General features: G+C 32.0%; 1 protein-coding gene across 3 annotated transcripts in view; it reads right to left on the minus strand.

Moving 5' to 3' along the window:
- Window positions 1-21445, minus strand: part of LOC124354357 — a 47391-nt gene that overhangs the window by 13410 nt on the left and 12536 nt on the right. For all 3 annotated transcript variants that reach the window (XM_046804745.1, XM_046804744.1, XM_046804746.1), the window contains exon 2: window positions 1628-1702. In XM_046804745.1, the coding sequence (XP_046660701.1) occupies window positions 1628-1702 (75 nt within the window). The remainder of the gene's footprint in view (window positions 1-1627; window positions 1703-21445) is intronic.

Genomic DNA, 21445 nt, shown 5'->3' on the forward strand with positions numbered 1-21445 from the left:
CCATAATATTTAATATATTGTTTATTACCCACACATTATATTTATTTTTCAATAGGACCTTTAGTATTTTTAAAGTTTTAAAACTGAATATACATATTCGTTGGAAATTAATAACTCTTATTGGTTAGCAACATCCTGACACCTGATTGCTGAAATAAAATTACATTCAATTATAGGCCAAACCATACAGTGTATTCAAAATTTTATTCACACTGACGGAATCTTGGAAACTTTAAGAGACAAAGCAAATATTAAATGGACAAAGTTGTGCGTAGTAACAAGAAAAACAAATCAATGTTGTTAAGTTGATTATTGGTTGCGTCATTCACTCGCTGCGCTCAAAAACTGTTTTTCTCAAAATTTTCAAACTGTTATAGCTCTCATAATAGTATCTACATTGGAATGTTTTTTACATGAAACGTTTTTAAATGCTATAATAAACAACTTTCAAGACCAGCAAGCAGGCGGCGTAGAGTTAAAGTCAATATTTTTCGATACGACCACCCATTTTTTCTTAATTAAAATAATATAGATTTGTACTGATTTCAAAAACACTATATATCTTATAATTTCCTTGTGGGTTTCGTCAAACAATTCGTATAAATCCGTGTCTTTATGTTTGTTTGAAGTGAATTATTATTATACTAGTTGAATGGTTTGTAAACCTGACTGATACTCGACTTCAATGCAAGTAGTGTTTGAATCAACTGTTTAGTGAAACATGAAAATTATATGACAAGGTCAGTCTAAAAATGACTTTTACTGACACTTTTGTGATTTATTGGCACAATAGCAAGTTAGTTTCAAATTCTATCATATTTTATAGTCTTGTAACAAATAAAATCATCATATAAAATTAATTAAATAACCCATTTAATTCTTTAACTCAAGCTATTGTATTCTAACTTAAAAATAATATATGACATAGCTTAATTTTGTTTTATGTAATAGGAATGCAAATATAAAGACTCGGTTTTGAAGTAGCTTTTAATTTACAAAATGTTTTCCATATGGCCCCTTCTGTGCATCACGAACATGTCTTACATGTTGCACTACGCTGCTAATTTTCTTAGCAATTTTTTTAAAAATCCAAGGACATTCTTTTAAAGTCTTGTGAAAGTGCAGCTCAGCGGACATTGTTAGTCGCGATTTAATTAAGTCGATTTATTTTACTCATGTTTCGATAAAGGTATGTTGTATACATGGTGGAATCTAAGTTCAAAGATCTGTTAGAAAATAATTTTATAGCTCATGGACTCGAATTAAAAATACGTTTATGCTCACTATTATTATTGAGCTTATTGAATGAACAATGGCTATTTCTCTAAATAATTCTTCCTCCAAAGAGTTATAGGTAAGGTTTCTTTATCTGTTATTTAATCTAAATCATTAAAAAACTAAATTTAGAACAAAAGTTTAAATTTATTGTAGAAGTGTTATAACACATTAGTTAAGCTTATTAAATATGTACAAAATTCCTAATTGAATCTCATGAACAACTTGAGCAGTTCTGATACTTTTATCATCTTTCTTAAAACTAATTATATTACTCAGCTGCCACTGATTTTCATGGAATTATTCTCTTTAATAGCATTGTACAAGATCTTTCTCAAAATGTTCTACTTACCACGCCGAGAGCGCCACTTATAATTGTGCCGACTTTGAGGGAAGCGCACCCGCAGCAGGAATTCAGCATCGGCATCTACAACAGACGGACAGGCGTAAACAAACAGCATAACAAACAGCAAACAGTGAGACAGACAGGTGGGCAAACATACGAGAAGGGTGAACAAACAAACATGCATCGCTGTCTGCTCGGTCTCAGACGATAATGGAAAACAAACCGAATGTAGTTCTAGTGCAGAGCCGATCACATTACAATACGTATATGGGTTCGTATTGGCTTTTGCGTAAATCATTTATTGTGAGCGAGATTATCATGTATTGGTCTCTATTTAGGCTGATACGTCTCTTTAGGCTGTCACTCGTTAACGTGTGGACTGTGGCAGACGTCTTACGGCGCTTTTACCGAGTAGATAATGTTTCATTACATGTAGTATAGAGCAGAAGCGAAGGTGTTAATACCTGTTTATAATTAGACAGTTACAGTACAATAGGGTTTATGACAAGTTTAAAAGACCAAAATCTCTGCTCTTTGTCCTTTTTGACTTTTAAGTCGTTCAATAAGAGATTATATTGAGTGGTTGTGAACAATCTTGCATTGTGTTTTCTTAACGCTTATAGAGTTTATCGAACTTAAAACAAAATGAGATCAAAATGTTATTATTCTTTTGGCCGTGAGGGCTGGTCGAAATGGGAAGTGGCTATTCCTGTCATGGAGTTTTGTACGAAAAAGATAACTCATAGAGGTTATAGAGAGTTATGGAACTTTACTCCCTGGTTTTAGCTTATACAAGCTGTGTTAAACATGAGAAACTATAAGCTACGCGATTACCAGATGTGCAAACACAACACCACCTGTGCCTTGTAGGTTAACACTTTCCGATTGGTTGGATTGTACTGGCTTACTATTAATTCTAATGTAAAAATAGGGGTATGAACATTTTATTTCCTACATATGAATTAAAATACAGCTTCTTAATGAAATTCGGCTTCCTTAATAAAATAAGAAATCCCTTACCAATCATTTCCGAATATCGTCCCTGACTCCTAGAGTTTTTTATAAACTTTTTTTGTACATGTATGATTATTAATCGATTTGAGTATACAATTTTTATTTTCTAAAACAGTCATTTTGAAAAATATATTAGTAAAGACAGATATTTGGTGTCTAAGAAGAAACTAAAAAATATTTTACTAAGTCAAAATAAGGTTGTACAAAACTGTATAGTAAAAATATGGAAAATAATACAATTATTTGTTTTAAAATGTTCACTGTTTAGTGGGGTTCAAATACAAAAATATTTAATTTGATGGCTAAACCAGCTCCCATGAAATATATTCACCCGAGAAAACACTCATCAAATCCACAAATGTGCACTTATTTTTTCTCAACAAATTTTATTTCTTATGTATTTGTTGTTAAAACATCCCTGAAAAAATAATTAGGAAAGAAGACGGGAAGAATTACAAGTGCCTGGTGTAACCTGAAAAAATACGAACATTCTCGTATTTTCCATAAACTAAACATAATTTTGGCCGCAATCTTACCCTCCTTGCAATATCGCTGTACTACACTGAGATACAAACAATTTATAAATGAGAAATAATTCGGTACAACTATAATCCCGACTGAGAAATGTCACACTACTTCTGCATCACTCAGTTGTACAAATGTCGCGGTCTCAGCTGATCGTTCAACCGTAGCACTCACTTCCGGCAAGGAGTGGCTGCAAAGTGGCATCTACTTCCTGGTGATTCCTTACGTGTGGTGAAATTTCTAATCAGATGACTACAACTAAAAAATATTCATTTACTGTTACATAAGCTACTCAACTGACCTTTATGACCTTTAACTTCTTTCTGCCTAAAACTTTTCAAAATCCATACTGCACCGATATATTATTATTTTGATAACACTAACCATCTATTTTAAATGCCAAATTTATTTAGTGGCCTATAACGACAAAATCAGTTGTTGAGAATCTTTATCTTGAAAATTGTTCTTTTTTCAATCCAATTTTTATTTCTTCCAGGTTCCTGAATTCACTAAACATTTTCGTTATAACTATAACACGTAAGGTTTTGGGAGACAAAATCTGAAGTACAGCAGTATTCCAGTACAGATACGAGATATGAAAATTTGTTTAGCTTTCACAACAATGTTATTTATAATTTGCTTTTAACTTAATCTAAGATTTATAAATAACTAATTTTATTGAATTCGCAAGAACTTAGTGTTGTGGGCTTTTACGTAGCAGCAAATGGACTATCTGACGTATGATACACACACATTTGGACAATTTCACGAAACCTAATTTTTTTTATCAAAGAGTAAAAAAATTCCACAAAAATTTGAAAATTAATTTCTTTCAGTATTACATTTTTTCTTCTACACATGTTATATGAACATTAAATAAAGTTAGGAAAGAGTATGTTCTCAATTAAACCTTTAACTTTAAACTCGATTGCAATGGTTGTTACTCCATTGTTCCACCCAATAAAAATAAAAATTATACACTTTATACAACATTTACCGCCGAAGTCTGAAGCCTGAGAACTGTAGTACAGGCCTAATAAAATCCGACAGTGATCCGAGCTGTTTTACTGTCTGTGTGAACACTGCTCGTTGCAGTACCATTTCTCCCACTCAATACTTTCTAACAGTAGAACGAGATTCAATCAATTAAGACTATTTTCGAAAAAAAATTGTATAACTAAAATAACAAGTATATCTTATTTGTTTTTGTTATTAAAAGAAAAAAAGCATAATCATAATTATGAATTATTCACTTGCTAGACAGGATTTCCAGAATGTAATAAATATACCGTAATGTTTAATACCTGTTGGCTCGGCTTCTTTAGATTTCCGTTGTTGCCATCTTGTTTACATTAGGCTGTGTTCAAATTACACCAAAAAAATATTTTCAAGTGAGTAATTTTGTTGTCTTTAGCAGTAGTACAGGAGTTTGTAGACTAATAATTATTGTTGTGTAAGAAATGACATTATTGGGTGCTGATACCAAACGGCTTGGCCGATTTCAATTTTGTTAACAACATACAGCAATTTTTATAAGCTTCAATTCGAGGTGTCACAAGATATTAGTTACCATTTCAAAATTTTGGCTTTGGGTACAGGTGAGCACCCCCATTTTGAAAATATTTTTTGTTTGCCCCCCCCCCCCCAATTAGTACTAGTACACTCCCGTTTACAGAAATGTTTAATACTTGGGCTATGTCTTATAATACGAGTTGGAAGTTTTCAAATGAACTCGTAGAAGAGCACAGCTTCAATATATGACATATCCATTTGACATGACTATTTGTTGTATTAAAACTAACTTTTGATACAATTACTAAACTATTTCCTCTAGTATCAGAAGGATGGGCGTTTTTAAAGTATCATGTGGTACTTCACATTATAACATATCATATCAAATCGTAAATCACTATAACAGCACCAATGTTATAACTTTAACATTGACCCAGAAAGCCAATATTTTTAGTGCTTTCTTATTAATTAGGTGAAAAAACTTAATTATTTACTTTTTCTGTTGAAATAGATACAAATGCTAGGAAAAGTCCATGAAATATAGTTGCTCATAAACAGTAGAACTCTATTTTTAGTAATGAGAAATTTCCATCCGATCATTATTAAAAAGTTGCCTAATATTTACCGTATCTGTAAATTTTTTTACTTGACACACAAAATCTGTGTTTTTATTTGACACTTGACTTTTTACATGGGCTCGGTTTAGACCAGTTTAAATAATTTTTTATCCAGAAGTTAGGCGTTATTAACAACCAAATAAGTATAAAATAGTAATACTTATTTAGCTATAATTTGTGTATTGTGTAGGAATTGACACTGCAGCTCTATACTGAGTGGTCAACAACACTAACACGACTATGCTACACTAACATTCAACAACACTAACACGACTATGCTACACTAACATTCAACAACACTAACACGACTATGCTACACTAACACGACTATGCTACACTAACATTCAACAACACTAACACGACTATGCTACACTAACATTCAACAACACTAACACGACTATGCTACACTAACATTCAACAACACTAACACGACTATGCTACACTAACATTCAACAACACTAACACGACTATGCTACACTAACATTCAACAACACTAACACGACTATGCTACACTAACATTCAACAACACTAACACGACTATGCTACACTAACATTCAACAACACTAACACGACTATGCGACACTAACATTCAACAACCAGTCCCAAAGAGTACCCTCCCTCTCTTTCCAGCACTTTCGACTTACAGTCCCAAAACTCTGATCTTTATGATCTCTAAACAGTACAGACTTTTTGTATTTGTAAACAATTGTTTTTTTCCAATTTACATTACAGACCGCTGTGTATTTTGACGGTATAATAATAAATAAGACCCTTGAAACGTTGCCTTGAGATATTATTTATATCCACAGGATAGTGTAACTTTCAATTCTAACACTTTTGTGAAGCCCGAGTGAAACTCCTTATTTACGCAATAAAAATATTAAATGTTTCTAGTTTCGTCCAAATTGTTATGAAGCGACGAATTCATTTAGCCATCGTCCGGATTTTAATGTTAAATATCATATAAATTAACTAAAAATATATGCAATTATTTAAATTGCATCTGAGATATATTGCAGCACTACAACAGAACAAACTAACTTAACTGTTTTAAAATACTATTTGTATAGTCTTAAATCTCAGGGTGAAATCAAAATGATCAAAAATTAAAACCTACGCTTCTATTGTGAAATACTAAATTATTTACTGCTACTTTGTCCAATACCACATGCGAATAGCTATTCTAAAACTAGTTTTTATTTGGAACAATGATTTGAAGTGAAAATATACTCACTGTTACCTTTCCTTTTCTTGTACTCTTTTACCGAAAACTATAACGTATATCTCATACTATTAATAAACTAAGATGTTATTTTGAATAATTCCATTCATTTTTAATTACTTAACGTGCTGTAAGACACTCAAAACGTTAACAGATTATCATTTTGTAGAACACAGGCTAAGTGCCATATAACGTTAATTAGTTGAATCACATAACAGCTTCCGGTTTTTAAGTAACTAAGATTGAGGTTATGAAGTATGGCGGGAAGTTTTAAACTACGGCGGCGTTACCGCCAATCTAGGACAAAACTTCTTTGTTTATCGCTTATTAATTTGCAAACCTCTTAGAGGAGATTAGTTACGTTCCTTGGAGCAGATAAGTTTCAGTCTTTGAAAACTGAGTAACTTTAGTTCTCGCCATGCGATAAATGAGACACTGGGAGAAATTAATTAAAAAGTAATCTATATGGAAGTTTACTGTGAAAATTAGTATAAACAAGAGATGAGCGAATCTGAATGGAAAGTTACAATTCTAAACATCGCCTAAGCAAAGTCGACTAGGTTCTAGCTAGATGGATCTAATGCCCATTTCAATATTACTAATTTATTCGTAAGCTAAACTCAAATTATCTGACTACCAATATTACATCAGCCACAGCCAAATCAGCTAATTTGATACAAAACTTTTAGATCTAAAAGAAAGAACTCTGTTTATTTTGGGGTTCAAGGTCAAAGGATAGTCCACCCGTACTGTCTGTCCATATATGCGATAATTCTTTAAAAAAAAAAAGATCTAAAGACGAAATTTGGTACATAGATTCGTCTTGGTCCATGGAAAATATCTATAGATTTTCAGGTCCAAAGGTCAAAGGATTGTCGGTCGGCTGAGCGATAAATCTTTCGTTTCCAAAAAACATGATTTGATCAAAACTTGTTAACAAAAGTTCTCATCATATTCATTTTCCATACATCGCTTAAAACCGTATCTTTAAACACAATTTTGACAGTAAGTTTTTACTTTCTACAATATTGCAACTTAACCTAAAAAGGCCTAGCAGAGGCGATAGCACGGTCAAAGTAGAACTGTGAAAATAGGTATGTACAATGTGTATAGCATGTTGTTAAAGTAATTTTGTGTTATTTTTATTACTATTTATGCCGGATAAAACCAAAAGAGTGCGAAAATTTGTGCATTAAAACAGAACAAGACCTTCTGATATATTAAGTGCGGGTAGTGATAGAAAGGATTTTGTAGATCTAAAGCCAAAATTTTTTTGATAGGTTGTAAATTAACTACTATTTGCCCAAGATAAGAGGGTTGGTAAAATTTTAATTATTCGCTTTCTGAAATAGCCGTCATTAAAATACTTATTATAAAAAAATCATTTCTTAGTAACCTGCTGTAGTAAATCACAACTACTCCATAAATACAATCATTAATCAATTAACTTTGGAAGTTTTATACAACCCGGGAGTGTTTTCTCAGAATCTCTCACCGTAAAATGTAAAGTTGCAATTCACTACATACAGAGTACAAACATTTATAAAACATTTGGCCAGAGTTTTTCTGATTAATGTAACCACCGACTTCCGGTCACTAAAACATCATTGTGTATATTTGACTTGTTTTAGTGCTGAAAGAATTCTGCCTTAAATAACTGAATAGATCTGTCTGTAAGGTGTAGGTTAATTTCTATAAGTTTAAAATTGTTGCAACTTATACCATTTGTTACTTTTTTCCGAACAAAATATTGTTCATGACTGTGTAGTCTACTTCTGAGGCAGGTTCTTATTAAAATACAATAAGATAATTCAAATGATTAATTGTTAATAAATCATTATTCTATAAAAATAATATTAAAATAATAAAAATAATTTAATTTTTTATTTATTATTTATTGTTATAAATTACATGATTCAAACTTATTATTATCATTTATAATTTCTGTCAGGCCCATTTCTGTGCAATAGCAAAATATTCCTACCCGAATTATTAATACAATTAATTTATTTTATTTTAGATAAGATAAAATTGCATTTTATAATAACAAAGAAGGTGTTTACAACATGTATTTTTATAAAAATACTGCCATCGAAGTGGGATTGTTTTAAGTAATCTGCATTTGATTTCGACCAAAGTACGGTAAGGATATATTCGGGTAAAAAGTGGTCAAGTTACTAAGCTGGTTCTGTGGCTTAACGGTACGGAATATTGGTGAAGTACTTGGTCAGACTTGGAGTCCGGTGCGGTGTTGCGGTTCTGTGGTTTTGACAAGGAAAGGTCTCATTTTACGCAGGTAAGTTTCTGGAACCTAGGGTTCATTTACTGGTCTCAGTCTACTCTTGCCGCTGGCTTCTGAACTAATGCTAAGTGCTTTAATATTCGGAACAGTTCAACCGCCGGCTGAAGCACAAGTCTAGAATGAGAGATAATAGCATAGTTCCCGACGAAACATGATTGTAAAATATTTTTTATCCAAATATAATCAAATAGTTTACTTCTACTATGACTGTAAACATGAAAACTGCTATTCATAACTGTTATTCAAAACTGGAATATGAACTCTTGTTGACTGAATTGGGCAATCTATATGACACAGCCAGTTATAATCGTTATGAAAATATTGTTAAATATGTATTGAAAACTGTAAAAATGTACGGAAGAAAATGCCTTGATCAAAGTGTCATTTTAGTTCGACCGGTTGTTTTGCAGGTATAATGTAAACTAATTCTAGCAAATTCATACAGTGAGGTTTTCTCAGAACAGCTTAGTTCCGGAGATAAATATAACACAACCATTCGCCCGTTCACGAAGTTTGGCAAGCGCATTCACTACAATTCCGGGTTTGAAAGTCTCCATCAATTATGCAATTAATTTTTGGTTGGGTGATTTTTTCCATATCACAGCGCAATCGAATAGATTCCATGGATTAGAAAAAAGCAAACTTTTTCATTACTACATAGGTATTGTAAAAAGGAAATTCTTAGTAATTTAGTAACCATGTCAAAATAAAAACTTATGAAAGCAAAATAGTGAATCTTTCACAGTTTTTATGAGTTCGAACTCTATTCCGGGAGTAACATGTTTTTTCAATAATTTATTACTTACGCAAATTGTTTCAATTAAATATACTTTTTATGTCATATTTTCAATAAAATATAATTTAAAATATAAATAAATTTAATAGTTTCATACATAACAAAATGTCACTACCAACAGACAGATTTCATAAAAATGCGGTAAACATATGCATTATTATCTTTAATCGTAACTTTCGGCTGATTAAAACATAGCCCTAAGTTGTACCTGATACGCCTAAAACCCTTCGTGGAATGATAAAAATTGTTTTCACTCTCTTCACAAAATATATATGAAACGGTAAAAGATTATGTTTTAATTTTAAATCTATCCCAACCAAACATGGATTGCATTAACCTTGGCGGTTTTAACTGCCGTATAACCGATTAAATTTATATTAAATGAACTAAACGAAAACTCAATTACTAATTTTCTGGAGTATATGTCCAATTTATTCATTGCTCTGAGTATAACTTTTAAAAATGCCCTATACGGTTTCAAAAATTAATTAAAACAGCTGTTTCCGTCCTGTGTATATTAGAATTTTATTTCAAAGTATATAGTTTTAAAATCCTTTTAGATATATTTTACTTTTATAGAAAAATATTTATCTAAACATGTTGGTTTGTCTAAAGGATAACAATATTTTTTTAGATAGTAAATCCTATTTTATGTGTACAAAATATAAAGTGTACTCGTAATATTCTTCACTTTTTTATTCATAATTTCTAGAGCTAAAAAATGTATGAAATCACAAAGTTTTAACATAATCCAATAATAACTATCTGCTTTAAATACAGACAGCAACATAATTATATAATATAAGCTTTGTATTAACCTACTGTCTCTTTTCAACTTGTGAAATACTCGTAATATCCAGCAGTAGACATGTCCGGAGACATTCTGGACAGCATATAAAATTAGAGTTATTATGAATAATTGTTATATGTATAATAATTCACATTCATCAGTAGCTAGCCGGGCGCATGAGCGTTTTCTTGATTGTATAATAAGAGAATGCGTTATGGAAAACTTCACTAACCTTTGTGTAAACAAAATTAATTCATCTTTGTTTTACGATGAGGTAAACAACATTATTTGTGACATAAATTCAACATTTTGCCCTGTTGACCGAGCACTGTGTTGACAATTTTTTGTAAAAACTACTAACTTATTATTTTCTCCTAATACGTAAAAACTATTTAAAATATCCAAAAACATGTTATGGGTTCTATACGTTCCGATGTAGAGTATAATTGCTACCTTAAATATTATTTCGATAATTTAAGCGAATTTCGTATGGAAGGTTCAAAGAGATACAAATAGTTAACAGGTTTATTTAAAATGTTGTAACTATGTACAACTTCCTCATTGCTTACGCTAAGCATTTGTACAGCAAAATAAATCATCTTTTTAAGAAACAAAATATATCGGTTATTTGGAATACTCTTAAACAAAAATGGAAAACTATTCTGAGACTACATTAATGGCCTGCACTTTTTACTTCGTATTAACTATTAGCAGGATAAAATAAAAAAATCTAAAAACTCTGTTTTTTATTTTATAGAGTGGGACGAGATTTTTGGTATCATCTTAAAACACTATCGCAAATAGTCTCATCTACGATCTCATTAAAGAAAATTTATGACTCTGTTGAATTTTTGGCGAATTTATTAATTCCTTACGAATTTCTTAATTAATCCAACCATTTGTATTGTAGCTATAAATAACAAGAACATTATTATTAAGTTGGTTGTTAAATAGCGCAAGCTCTGCATACTTCATAATTGCAAAAATGTGCAGTTGAAGCAAACAAATGGAGAATAGTGGTTAAAATAATTAAATATACAGTTGTGTTTACAAAAATGTTTACACAGAACAGTTTATTATATTTAACAGACTCTTCCAATTAATATATCGTAACGGGACCAAATGGGATATTTCACTGCTCTAGAGATCAGTGGGGCGTAGCCTGGAGGGATTTTCGAATTACGAATAGGCCTATACCCATACCAGAGATCATAAGAATATGGATGTAAAATCACAGTACAATCGGTTGAATAGTTTCGCGTGAGAGCAAAACAAACAAAAAAGGCACTTTCGCATTTATAATAATATTAGTATAATTAGTATATACTCCCTACAACAACTATTTATCCAAATTTCCACTTTTCTAGTACCATATTTTTGTCCCACATACAATTTATTCGACATTATACTTGAGTCTGAAGTGCCATTATTTTGAAATATCAATAATTGTCTACAACGTTATTTCTATATAAAATATGGCAAATAACAACCCTTGAATAAATAGGTACTGTCAACCAGCGACCACAGAATAACATGTTATTTTGTGGTTGCTGTTGTCACCCAAGTAAAAATAATTGAATAATTTAACAGTTTTCTCGCCTTCTTTGCAACTATTAAATAGCCATTCAAAGCTTATTATATATCATGGCCATAGCACCAACAAAAAGTCAATAATAGTTGCTTTTATAGACTATACACACTGTTGCTTGTATACACTCTGTATAGGATAAACATTTTAGTACTTTAGGTTTATATCCTCTAGGGCTACCGTACTATAGAAACTCATAAAGTTAATTTTATGATTATATTTAAAGTGTTTATAACTTAACGATTTTTTAAAAATTAACTATAAATTTAATTTCATTCATGAGGTAATTTATTAATAGGACACCAATTTGTGATGGAAGATGCTCATGAAATTACAGACTGTGATGGGTAATTTCTTAGGTTTCTCTGTCCTTTGAGACATTATCCATTATCCATTATGATCCTAGTCCCATAAAATCTAGCAACAATCGCGTCGCCTTGAGAATATCTAGACTGAGTTCGATTCTCTTGAACATCAGTCCAACATTTCACACAATACTATCGGCAATATTAATACATACTATCTTCTAAGGAATATTGATCCCACAAGTGCCTCTTTACTCGGATAAATAAAAGTCTGGGATTTGTACATATGCACGGAAGAAAAAGCAATTAAAATGTAAACATACTTATTGCCAACCAAACAAACCAAAATATAATAACAACTCTGTTGCTACACTACTGTGACTATAATAAGCCTGATTAATGAACATTATTACTCTATTATTTACTCGATATTCAGCATGGCTGTATTTTTATACAGTTAGTTGAAATATATTCCGATATTTTAATGGAACTGTATTGAAATGAAATAAAAAAGAACTTTACTGATTGGCGAGGACTATGTCCTATAAAAAATACGATATAGCTACTACTCTATTTTTTTCTTCAGAAGGCCGACGATTTTGTAATTGACTAATTTCATCATTACACTAATGCATTTTGTAATCACAAATAATATACTGGAGATAGGTTTAATCAAGTGGTACTAGTTTCTATTTACGGTAAACCATTGCCGGTAGCATTGTGGAGGCTGAGTGAAAGTTGGGGTAATGACTTGTTCGGAAAGGTATAAGACAGGCTTTTAAACAAATAATTTGGAATTTAGTGAGCTATGAAACTCCAAATGTGCTTCGTTTTTATGGAATTCAGAACTTGTAAAGAGTTTTAATCAAAATTACTCAAACTCTGAATAACCTCGCTTGTGTAATAATAATGTTTCTATTATTCTTGTAATTATTATTGAAACAATAATAAATTGAGTGAAACCATCTACTTACAAGAACTTTTTCACTAATTTCCTATTGGAACAAATATTTTCACATTGTTTCAATGTTATACTAGATTATTTAAATTTGGCATTGAAAAAAATAAAAACTCTCCAATGTATTTTTATTACTCCTTTCCGGAAATCTGAAAATTGATACAGGTAGATGACCTTGGACATATGGTTTCGTAAGCCCCATATACATTATAGATCCTTATTCCATTGGAATTGTAAAAATACTTAAAATAAATTAAAGGAAATTAAAATACGCCCTATAAATATTCATAAATAAATATAAACATATTAATTGGAATTTTTGTCTTACTGTAAATCTCACAAAAGACATCCTCAGTATTCCCAACTTAATCACACTAAAAGCGAGCGCTCCTGTGACATTTACTGCGTCTAGGAATCTGTAAATTAAACGCAGGCTACGAATCCCGTTATAACCAGTGCCCCTGGGACAAAAATGTTCCTGTGATATCACAGTAACACTGCAGACGTTTATAGATTTGTGTTGATAAAAGTTATTTGCATCTATTTAAAGTCTATGAAAGCTATTAATCTACATTTTTAGGAACGGTACTGAACTTTGTCCTGTAATGCAGCTTGCAATACATAAGTTGAATTGTATGGATAAATTGAAGTGTAGCATTCATATGCAATTTATCTGTGCCAGCAATAAAGGTATGTGCCAGTGCCGTACAACTTAATATTCTTGATTCATGTGTCCCTTAAAATACTAACATGGATATTTAGGCGTTTAGTAGTATAAATTTGAGAGTAAAAAGGTAAAAGAAGTGCAGTGCTCCAAAGCATGGATAGTGATGACACAAATTTGCAACTTTTTTTACGAACAATTTAATTTACATTTCAAAAATGCCTGTTCTGATAGTGTGACTACTCTAATAATCAATTACTTCTGCCGTAGTAGAGCATAAAACTACTTGAGGATCTCTTTAAGAATTTTGATACTTATCGTCATATATGTGTAGTACTAAAATACAAAATTCCTTTTAATTTAACCAGCAGTTTTGACAATGGTATTCTTTACTAACAAATTAGTAATGGGGATATTTCACTTTTCGCAGTTGGTACGCCTGGCCGTCTGTTATGTCAGCTGATGACACATCTAGAGCGCGGGCTGTGTGTGACATAAATATGGGACAACGTTCATGTGTTTTGCACCAGAATGGATGTTCTGCATTTGGGTTAGAATTGCCGCGACATGCTAATTTACTGGAACGCCTATCTGCTGAAATATGTGTGGAGATGTATATAAACTTAAAATGGACAATACATTAAAAGAGATGTCTATCAAGAGAAATGTAAAATATGGAAATAATATAATCATTATAACATATTATATTTCTAGATAAAACGTTTGATGTTCATTAAATAGCTGGTTGACATCTAGACCAGAAATGTTTCTCTGTTCCCAATTGATTTCTAACAAATAAACTATGCAGTATTATTTCATCTTGCTTAAATTTTACTCTTAATCGTCCTTTGAAATGAAAGATTACTAAAAACAGCGTTTTCATTGTCTACTGCTTTCTTGCAAGTTGTCAGAGGAGTATTTTTGTCTCGGGACTCCAAATGCCCCGCTCGCTTGCACAACCCCTACTTTACTGCCTTATAATGTACTCTCTCATCAAATATCGGGGCTGTATTAAAAATTAACAATAGATTTCTTACAGTGAAAACTTATTGTGAAAGAAACACATTTTATCCTCAAACTGAAAGTGGTTAACAATTTAATATCAGTTAACATGTTCACATTTTCGTCCTTGAATACCTTAATTTTCAAAGTAAATCATTATGTACAAGGTCCCATGTATTTGACAGGGAAAATTTTAAAATGTATATTTAAAAATATTGAGGCATAAAGACCATGCAACATCATTGCAATACCTGTACTTAATTTAATTCAGTAATTTAGCGACGAAAACAAAAGTGTTATTCACCAATACTTTCTAAAAAAGCTAGTAGTATTGAAGTAATATTGTTAATTCTTTGGTTATTAGAAATCAGCAAAGCGTTTACTATTACAATTTCGTGAAATATTTTTTTTATTTTTTATATATTTTATCGAAATAGGTTTTAAACAACCTCGTGTTAGTTATTTTTGTAAAAATTTATATCTCAAGCTAAGGATGTTGAACGGCTTGAACACCAAAACAAAGAGCAGTTTAGTATTTTGGCTGAACTCTGTGTAAAACTTTCTCTTCTATCTGTTTGTCTTTTCCCCTCAGGATATCTTGAGAATGAATTGAACTATGGACTAGAAATTTAAGCATTAAACTTAATCTCTACATAAGCAACACGTAGTTGATGATGAAGCGTGTATCTATACGAGATTTGGCTGAGCGTGAATAAAGTCGGGGGACTGGCAAAATGTCTGTCCTATATGTTTGGCTTTCTGTAAACGTGCTGGTAACATTTATCTTTTTGTCCCTTTGTCTGTTCTCTGGATATCTCGATAAACGAATCAACTGTATACATTTTCAATTTTGGAGGAATATTCAGCGAAGCCTGCTACGCGACACGTAGTATGGCGTACTCCTACCTTGCTGTTACTAATAATATAATAATTGTATTGTAATTATGTAATGTGGACCTTGTTAAGAAAAGAAAACTATCATGATGGTATGCACAGTCTCCTACTGTCAGTTTCTTTAAAACATAATAAATTTGCCATGTATTTCCATTTTGCTCTTACCAAAAACTACTAAACGTATTTTAAATATAAATACTATGAGAAAAATATAATACAGAGATTTTTAATAACGTTGTTATAAATCGGTTTCTTATAATGGCCATGGTTTATCGTACGCTACTGTTCCAACATTATCCGACAATGAGGAAGGAAAGTGCGCATATTATTATAGTTCGACTATTTCTGTCCGTCCGGAAATAGACGACGCTTGCCGGACACACCCGAAGGCGAAAGTCGGTTCAACAATAGAATAAGGTAGGCAACCTCTCTTGAGATTACATTCTTATGCAAATGTTTGGCTGTATCTTCTTTTAGAGAGTTAAGGAGTCCCTTTGATATTCGGGGCAATAAAAGTAGCACTTGAACATGTGAAAGCGCGCAAACAAATACACCCACACGCACGCACGCACTCCGCGCGCACACGCACACACAAATTAAATCTACAGATTCAAATCTTAAACTCAAACAGCTGTATTTTATTTTACAATCATTTTGGTGTGTTCCATTGATTTTAACACGTTCACGTCACGACGAAGGCTTTTTTTCAATGTTTCTCCGTGTACCCCAAGGGGTACCAAAAAAGTTAGCTTACCATAAAAATTAAGAAATCGTTCGCCCGATAGAGTACAGGATAGTCTAAGGTGTTTATGTAAGCGCGGGATCACATTTAACAAGCTACCAAGACAGACAGACAATAAACACGCTATAAGGAAATGCATAGCAACGTGTACACCATCGAGCGCTGGACGCGCTTTTCTTAATTAAGCCTCGTGCCACACCAGATCGGGTACACGGCGGCAGTAGTGAAAGATCGCGTGTACTCGTCGCACAGTGGGGCATTTGCCCGAATTACCCAGACAAAACTATTTTAGCACAAAATATTTCAATAATCGTGTTGACTAGCAAACAGTGTCGTCAAATGTTATAAAAGTTTGTTTTAAAATATTTTTCATATTATGATGTTATATATACGAGAATCCAAAATGTTAGATATTTACCGCAATGATTGTGAGATAATTAGATTAAAACCAATGTTATAACAATCATGATTCCTTCAAGTCCTATAAGCTTCTTAATACTAATATTCCAGAGTTAAGAATAGGTTTATACATTATAAAAGGAATAGAAACACATATGAGGGGCTCATTTTGACACGGAATTCTTGATAATATACTGTATGAAAACCCCAACACGAATGCTATAACAACATAGTATGACATTAATTTATTATCACATTAAATATTACAATTACACTACTTATCATCGATACTGTTAAAAAACATAAGTCACTGATTAATATTTTCCACGGAAATAGAAATTTGAATAGTTGAAATGTTTTGGAAATAATTAAAAACTACAAACCAACTTTTTCAGTTATAGTGCTAAGAATTCTAGTAAGTAATGGATGAGATCTGTTTTGAAAATATTGAGCACAAATAAAATATAACGTTATGAATGTAATATATTCATATATAACAGTGTAAATATAAAATATCTTGATAGTTTCTTAATACAATTGAATTGTATAGATTCAGATGTTCCTTTTGTATTTTATATTTCTATATCCTCCTCTCCATGTAATGAATAGTTAAACATGAGTCTAAAGAGGCTGTAAGCAATAGCAACACTTATGTGCGTAACCTGAAGGTACGAGAATGTGTTAATCCCGATACTATTCCACCGTATTTTTGTGTATTGTTTTGTTCCGTTGTGCAGATCCACGCTAGTGGAACAATGAACGTGTTTTTTGATTATTTGAAGGAAATATAGTTATTAATTGCTACGAGTAATTTATTAAGAATAAATAATGGCTGAAAAATTGTCCAGGTTGTATTAAATGGCAATTTAAACCAAACATCAATTTCATCCTACATTTGCTTCATACCATATCCACAGATTTTGAAAATTAGTTTTACAATTAAATAACAAACATTAAATTTATTACGATTTACTAGATATTTAGACCATACTTTTATTTGCACGCCAAATATATGACGAGTATAAAAATATTTCGCGCTAAACTGGTTAATTCTTTACGCAGAGGTAGTCACTTGATATGTCATGTGTTGGGCCAGCCATAAAGATTCACAACGAAACATTCTATCATCAAAAAGTAGACCATTTTGGCTAAAATACAAGCCTAAATTTTTAAACGCCGGAAAGCACAACAAAACTCATTTTGTTTTTAAATTTGAGATAAATAGATTTTGGAAAAAATAATCCAGATTCGTGAAACTACCTAACCGAATAATTAACCTATAATTAATTATAGCTTAATATCCCAATAACGTAATTGTAATTTCCTAAAGAAACATAATCCATTGTGATTTCACGATTAATTAATCTGCTCTGAAAATAATGGCCTCAACACATGGAGGTCATGCAAGTGTTTGATCAGTGAAAACCCTTGATTAGATTATCAGTAGAATTTCCAGTACTGGTAATACCCAATGGGCAATGCCAGTACAATGAAAAGGTGCAGCACTTATATTTGACTATCTGCTTATTGAAAACTATGATTACATTTTACCTTCCCCAACATTCCAAAATCGCCGGCTATAATTACCAAATATCCCACTATGCGCTGTCGTAACGTTATAAGTTATAAACAAATCAATCATTTAATTTATTACGTTTTGACATCATCAGAGTTCTTTTTTATTTTTTTAATATCTTGAGAAGTGTGATCTATTTAAAACCATATCTTTGAGTGGTACCTAAACTTGGCACAAAAACAATATTATATAAGTATTGATCCTATAAAATACAAAATAAATAAATGTTGAATAAATACGCAATTTATCCAGGTACGAAACCCCATACAGAATATAATTTGACGGATTATATGCCTGGCCAATTTAGAAAGTTATTCTTTACGATGTTGAGGGTTTATGCAAGATTAAAACTTACCATAACAATACACGAATTATATGAGCGTAAACGTTCTGTTATAACGCCCAGTGTTAAAGTTAGACTAATGTGTTATTTTTTGCTTTAAATAATAACAAAGATATGTGTTGCATTATGTAACATTTTCTCGTACAACCCAGAAATTGTCCTCAAATAAAATATATTTATTTAAATTCGGTAAACATAATACTGAACACACGCAAATTGGAAATCCCAGGTTAGATCGATCCCAAGTAATGTCGGAATCAGTACTCTAACATACAACCAAATCGTATTTTTTTTGTTTACTCTATCTGGAGGCACGTCGCTTAAATTGTTTTTAGGAATTAACTGGATCAATTTTATGAAATTTACTATAAGAATTTTGCTAAACATAGGAGGTAACAGTATTTGTGAAACAATATATTTTTATTTACAAAACGCTATGTGTTTTACCTAATTGAAATTTAATCCCCCTCCACACAAACCCACTCATAGTCCTTATGAATCTTCAAAAACACATTTGATACAGTGACCTCTTTTTGCAGCTGATCCTGTGGTAGAGTCAACTGATAGCTTCGTGTGATAGTTTCCTCTGGTATTTCCTTCCTCTGGAGTTATATCAAATGGTAGCTTCTTCTAAAATAAAAAATAAAAATAAAATAAATAAATAAATAAAAATCTTCCAATAGCTCCTCTGGTATCTATTTCTAGTTTTTTCTTTCTATTTTCTGTATCCTAACTGAAATGGATACTCGTCTCATTTCCTTCACGGTCGCACTGTTGAAGTCAACACCCGATGGGGCTTATACAGCCCTTCACCCAGAATGTTGGTGTCGTTCTGCTAGCAGCCAGCTCTATTATATCTTATTGGTGTCGTAGTCCAAAATTTCCAGATTTTCCCAGACCATCCTGACGTCCAACATAAATAATTCACAGCTATGGCGTTGCTAGATTAACACATAAAAAATTCAACGACGCTACTTCGATTCTGCAGTAAAAAATGACAGATGCAGCGAACACAAACGAATCTCATTAACTGCTGCATTTATATATCTAACACTTGTAAATACATAACGGACACGCTCGTTACCCTTCTCTACATTTTTTCATATTAACAAAATTTGAAAATACATGTACGTTCTAGGCTGTTGTACAATGTTTTATAGGCAATTAAAATTTAATTAATAAATAATTATGGGATAAGATACATAAGGAAATATTTTAGAATATAATAAGTAGATTTATCAAAATATAGGTAAAATCAAAATGTAATTTCTCAAAAAAGGATCCGCGAAGGTAATATTGAAAAGGAAGGGGTCGGTATGAAAACTCGGACCTCACGAATCTCAGCGTCTTTTTTCAGTGTTCAGCAGTGTTGCATCCGTTCAATCTTTTTTTTCAAACCCATTCTCCGAGGGATTTTGCACAAATGAAAATGTTTATGATCCAATTACGATTTTTGTATGAGAAATTTGTTGTCAGAGAGCTAACATTAGTTGAAAACAGTTTTTATACCGATACCTTGCCTAACCACAACTACCGCATCAACGACGCCCTGATTGGCCTCCAACTACCCAGTCACAAGGCTATAGAAATTAATTTTCAGCTGTTCAACCCCCATTGTAACCAGTTATCGTACTCGACTTCCAGACAATCAGCCGTCTTTCTGTAAAAATACTACTTCGCGGACCCTTTCTTGAGAAATTACATTTTAATGTTATCTATGTTTTGATAAATCAACTTATATTCTACAATATGTTTTTTAATATTTTCTCCTAAAATTATTTATTAATTAAATTTTAATTTTCCTATGTAATTTGACTCCAGCCCTGGAGCAATCAAGCGCAATACAAGTCAACCATCAACCACGCCCTTCACCTTTACCAAAGTAAAGCATTTCTGTGCCTAACAAACCCTATCAGTCAGTTCCATACAAGCATTTACCAGACGTCGCATGAATCTGAACAAAGGCGTTCCATCTAAAAAGCCAACTTTGGTCATCAATAACACCATTAACCAAAGAGATAAAGTTCCCTTGTCGGAGAGCATCCAAACCGACCCAAAGAAAACTATTTAAGTAAACCTGAACATTAAGAGAATTCTTTTCTTTACGTATGAATTATCTGACCTTGCCTCGAACAAGCTTTTCTACCAACCCTCAGCAACCACTATTTAAAATCCATTTTTGTCCACATAAATTGAGGGCTGAAGAGGATCAGAAGCTTTAAAAAGCTAAGTGGAATCATCACAACTGATTTACTAACTAATATCATTGGTTAGTAACTTTGATGCTTCTAGGAAAAAGATATGCTTCTGCACATTCTACGAGAAATTGCCAGCAGCTGAAGACATTCAATATACAGTAAGCTATACGCAATAGCCTTTTACAAAAGTACAATCAGAAACAACAGTCAATGAGCTGCTAACAATGATAACTTGCAGTCATGAACAAAATTAGCACTCATTGATGATATATTGAAGGTCGTAAGCAGTAGCTCTGTAAGACTCTGTTCATAGTTCTGTATCTGGCTATGAATCGATGTTCAAAATAAAGACTGGAAACACCCTGTATAGTGCGTTT

The sequence above is a fragment of the Homalodisca vitripennis genome, chromosome 2 (assembly GCF_021130785.1).
Source record: "Homalodisca vitripennis isolate AUS2020 chromosome 2, UT_GWSS_2.1, whole genome shotgun sequence".
In the NCBI taxonomy this organism is placed as follows: Eukaryota; Metazoa; Arthropoda; class Insecta; order Hemiptera; family Cicadellidae; genus Homalodisca; species Homalodisca vitripennis.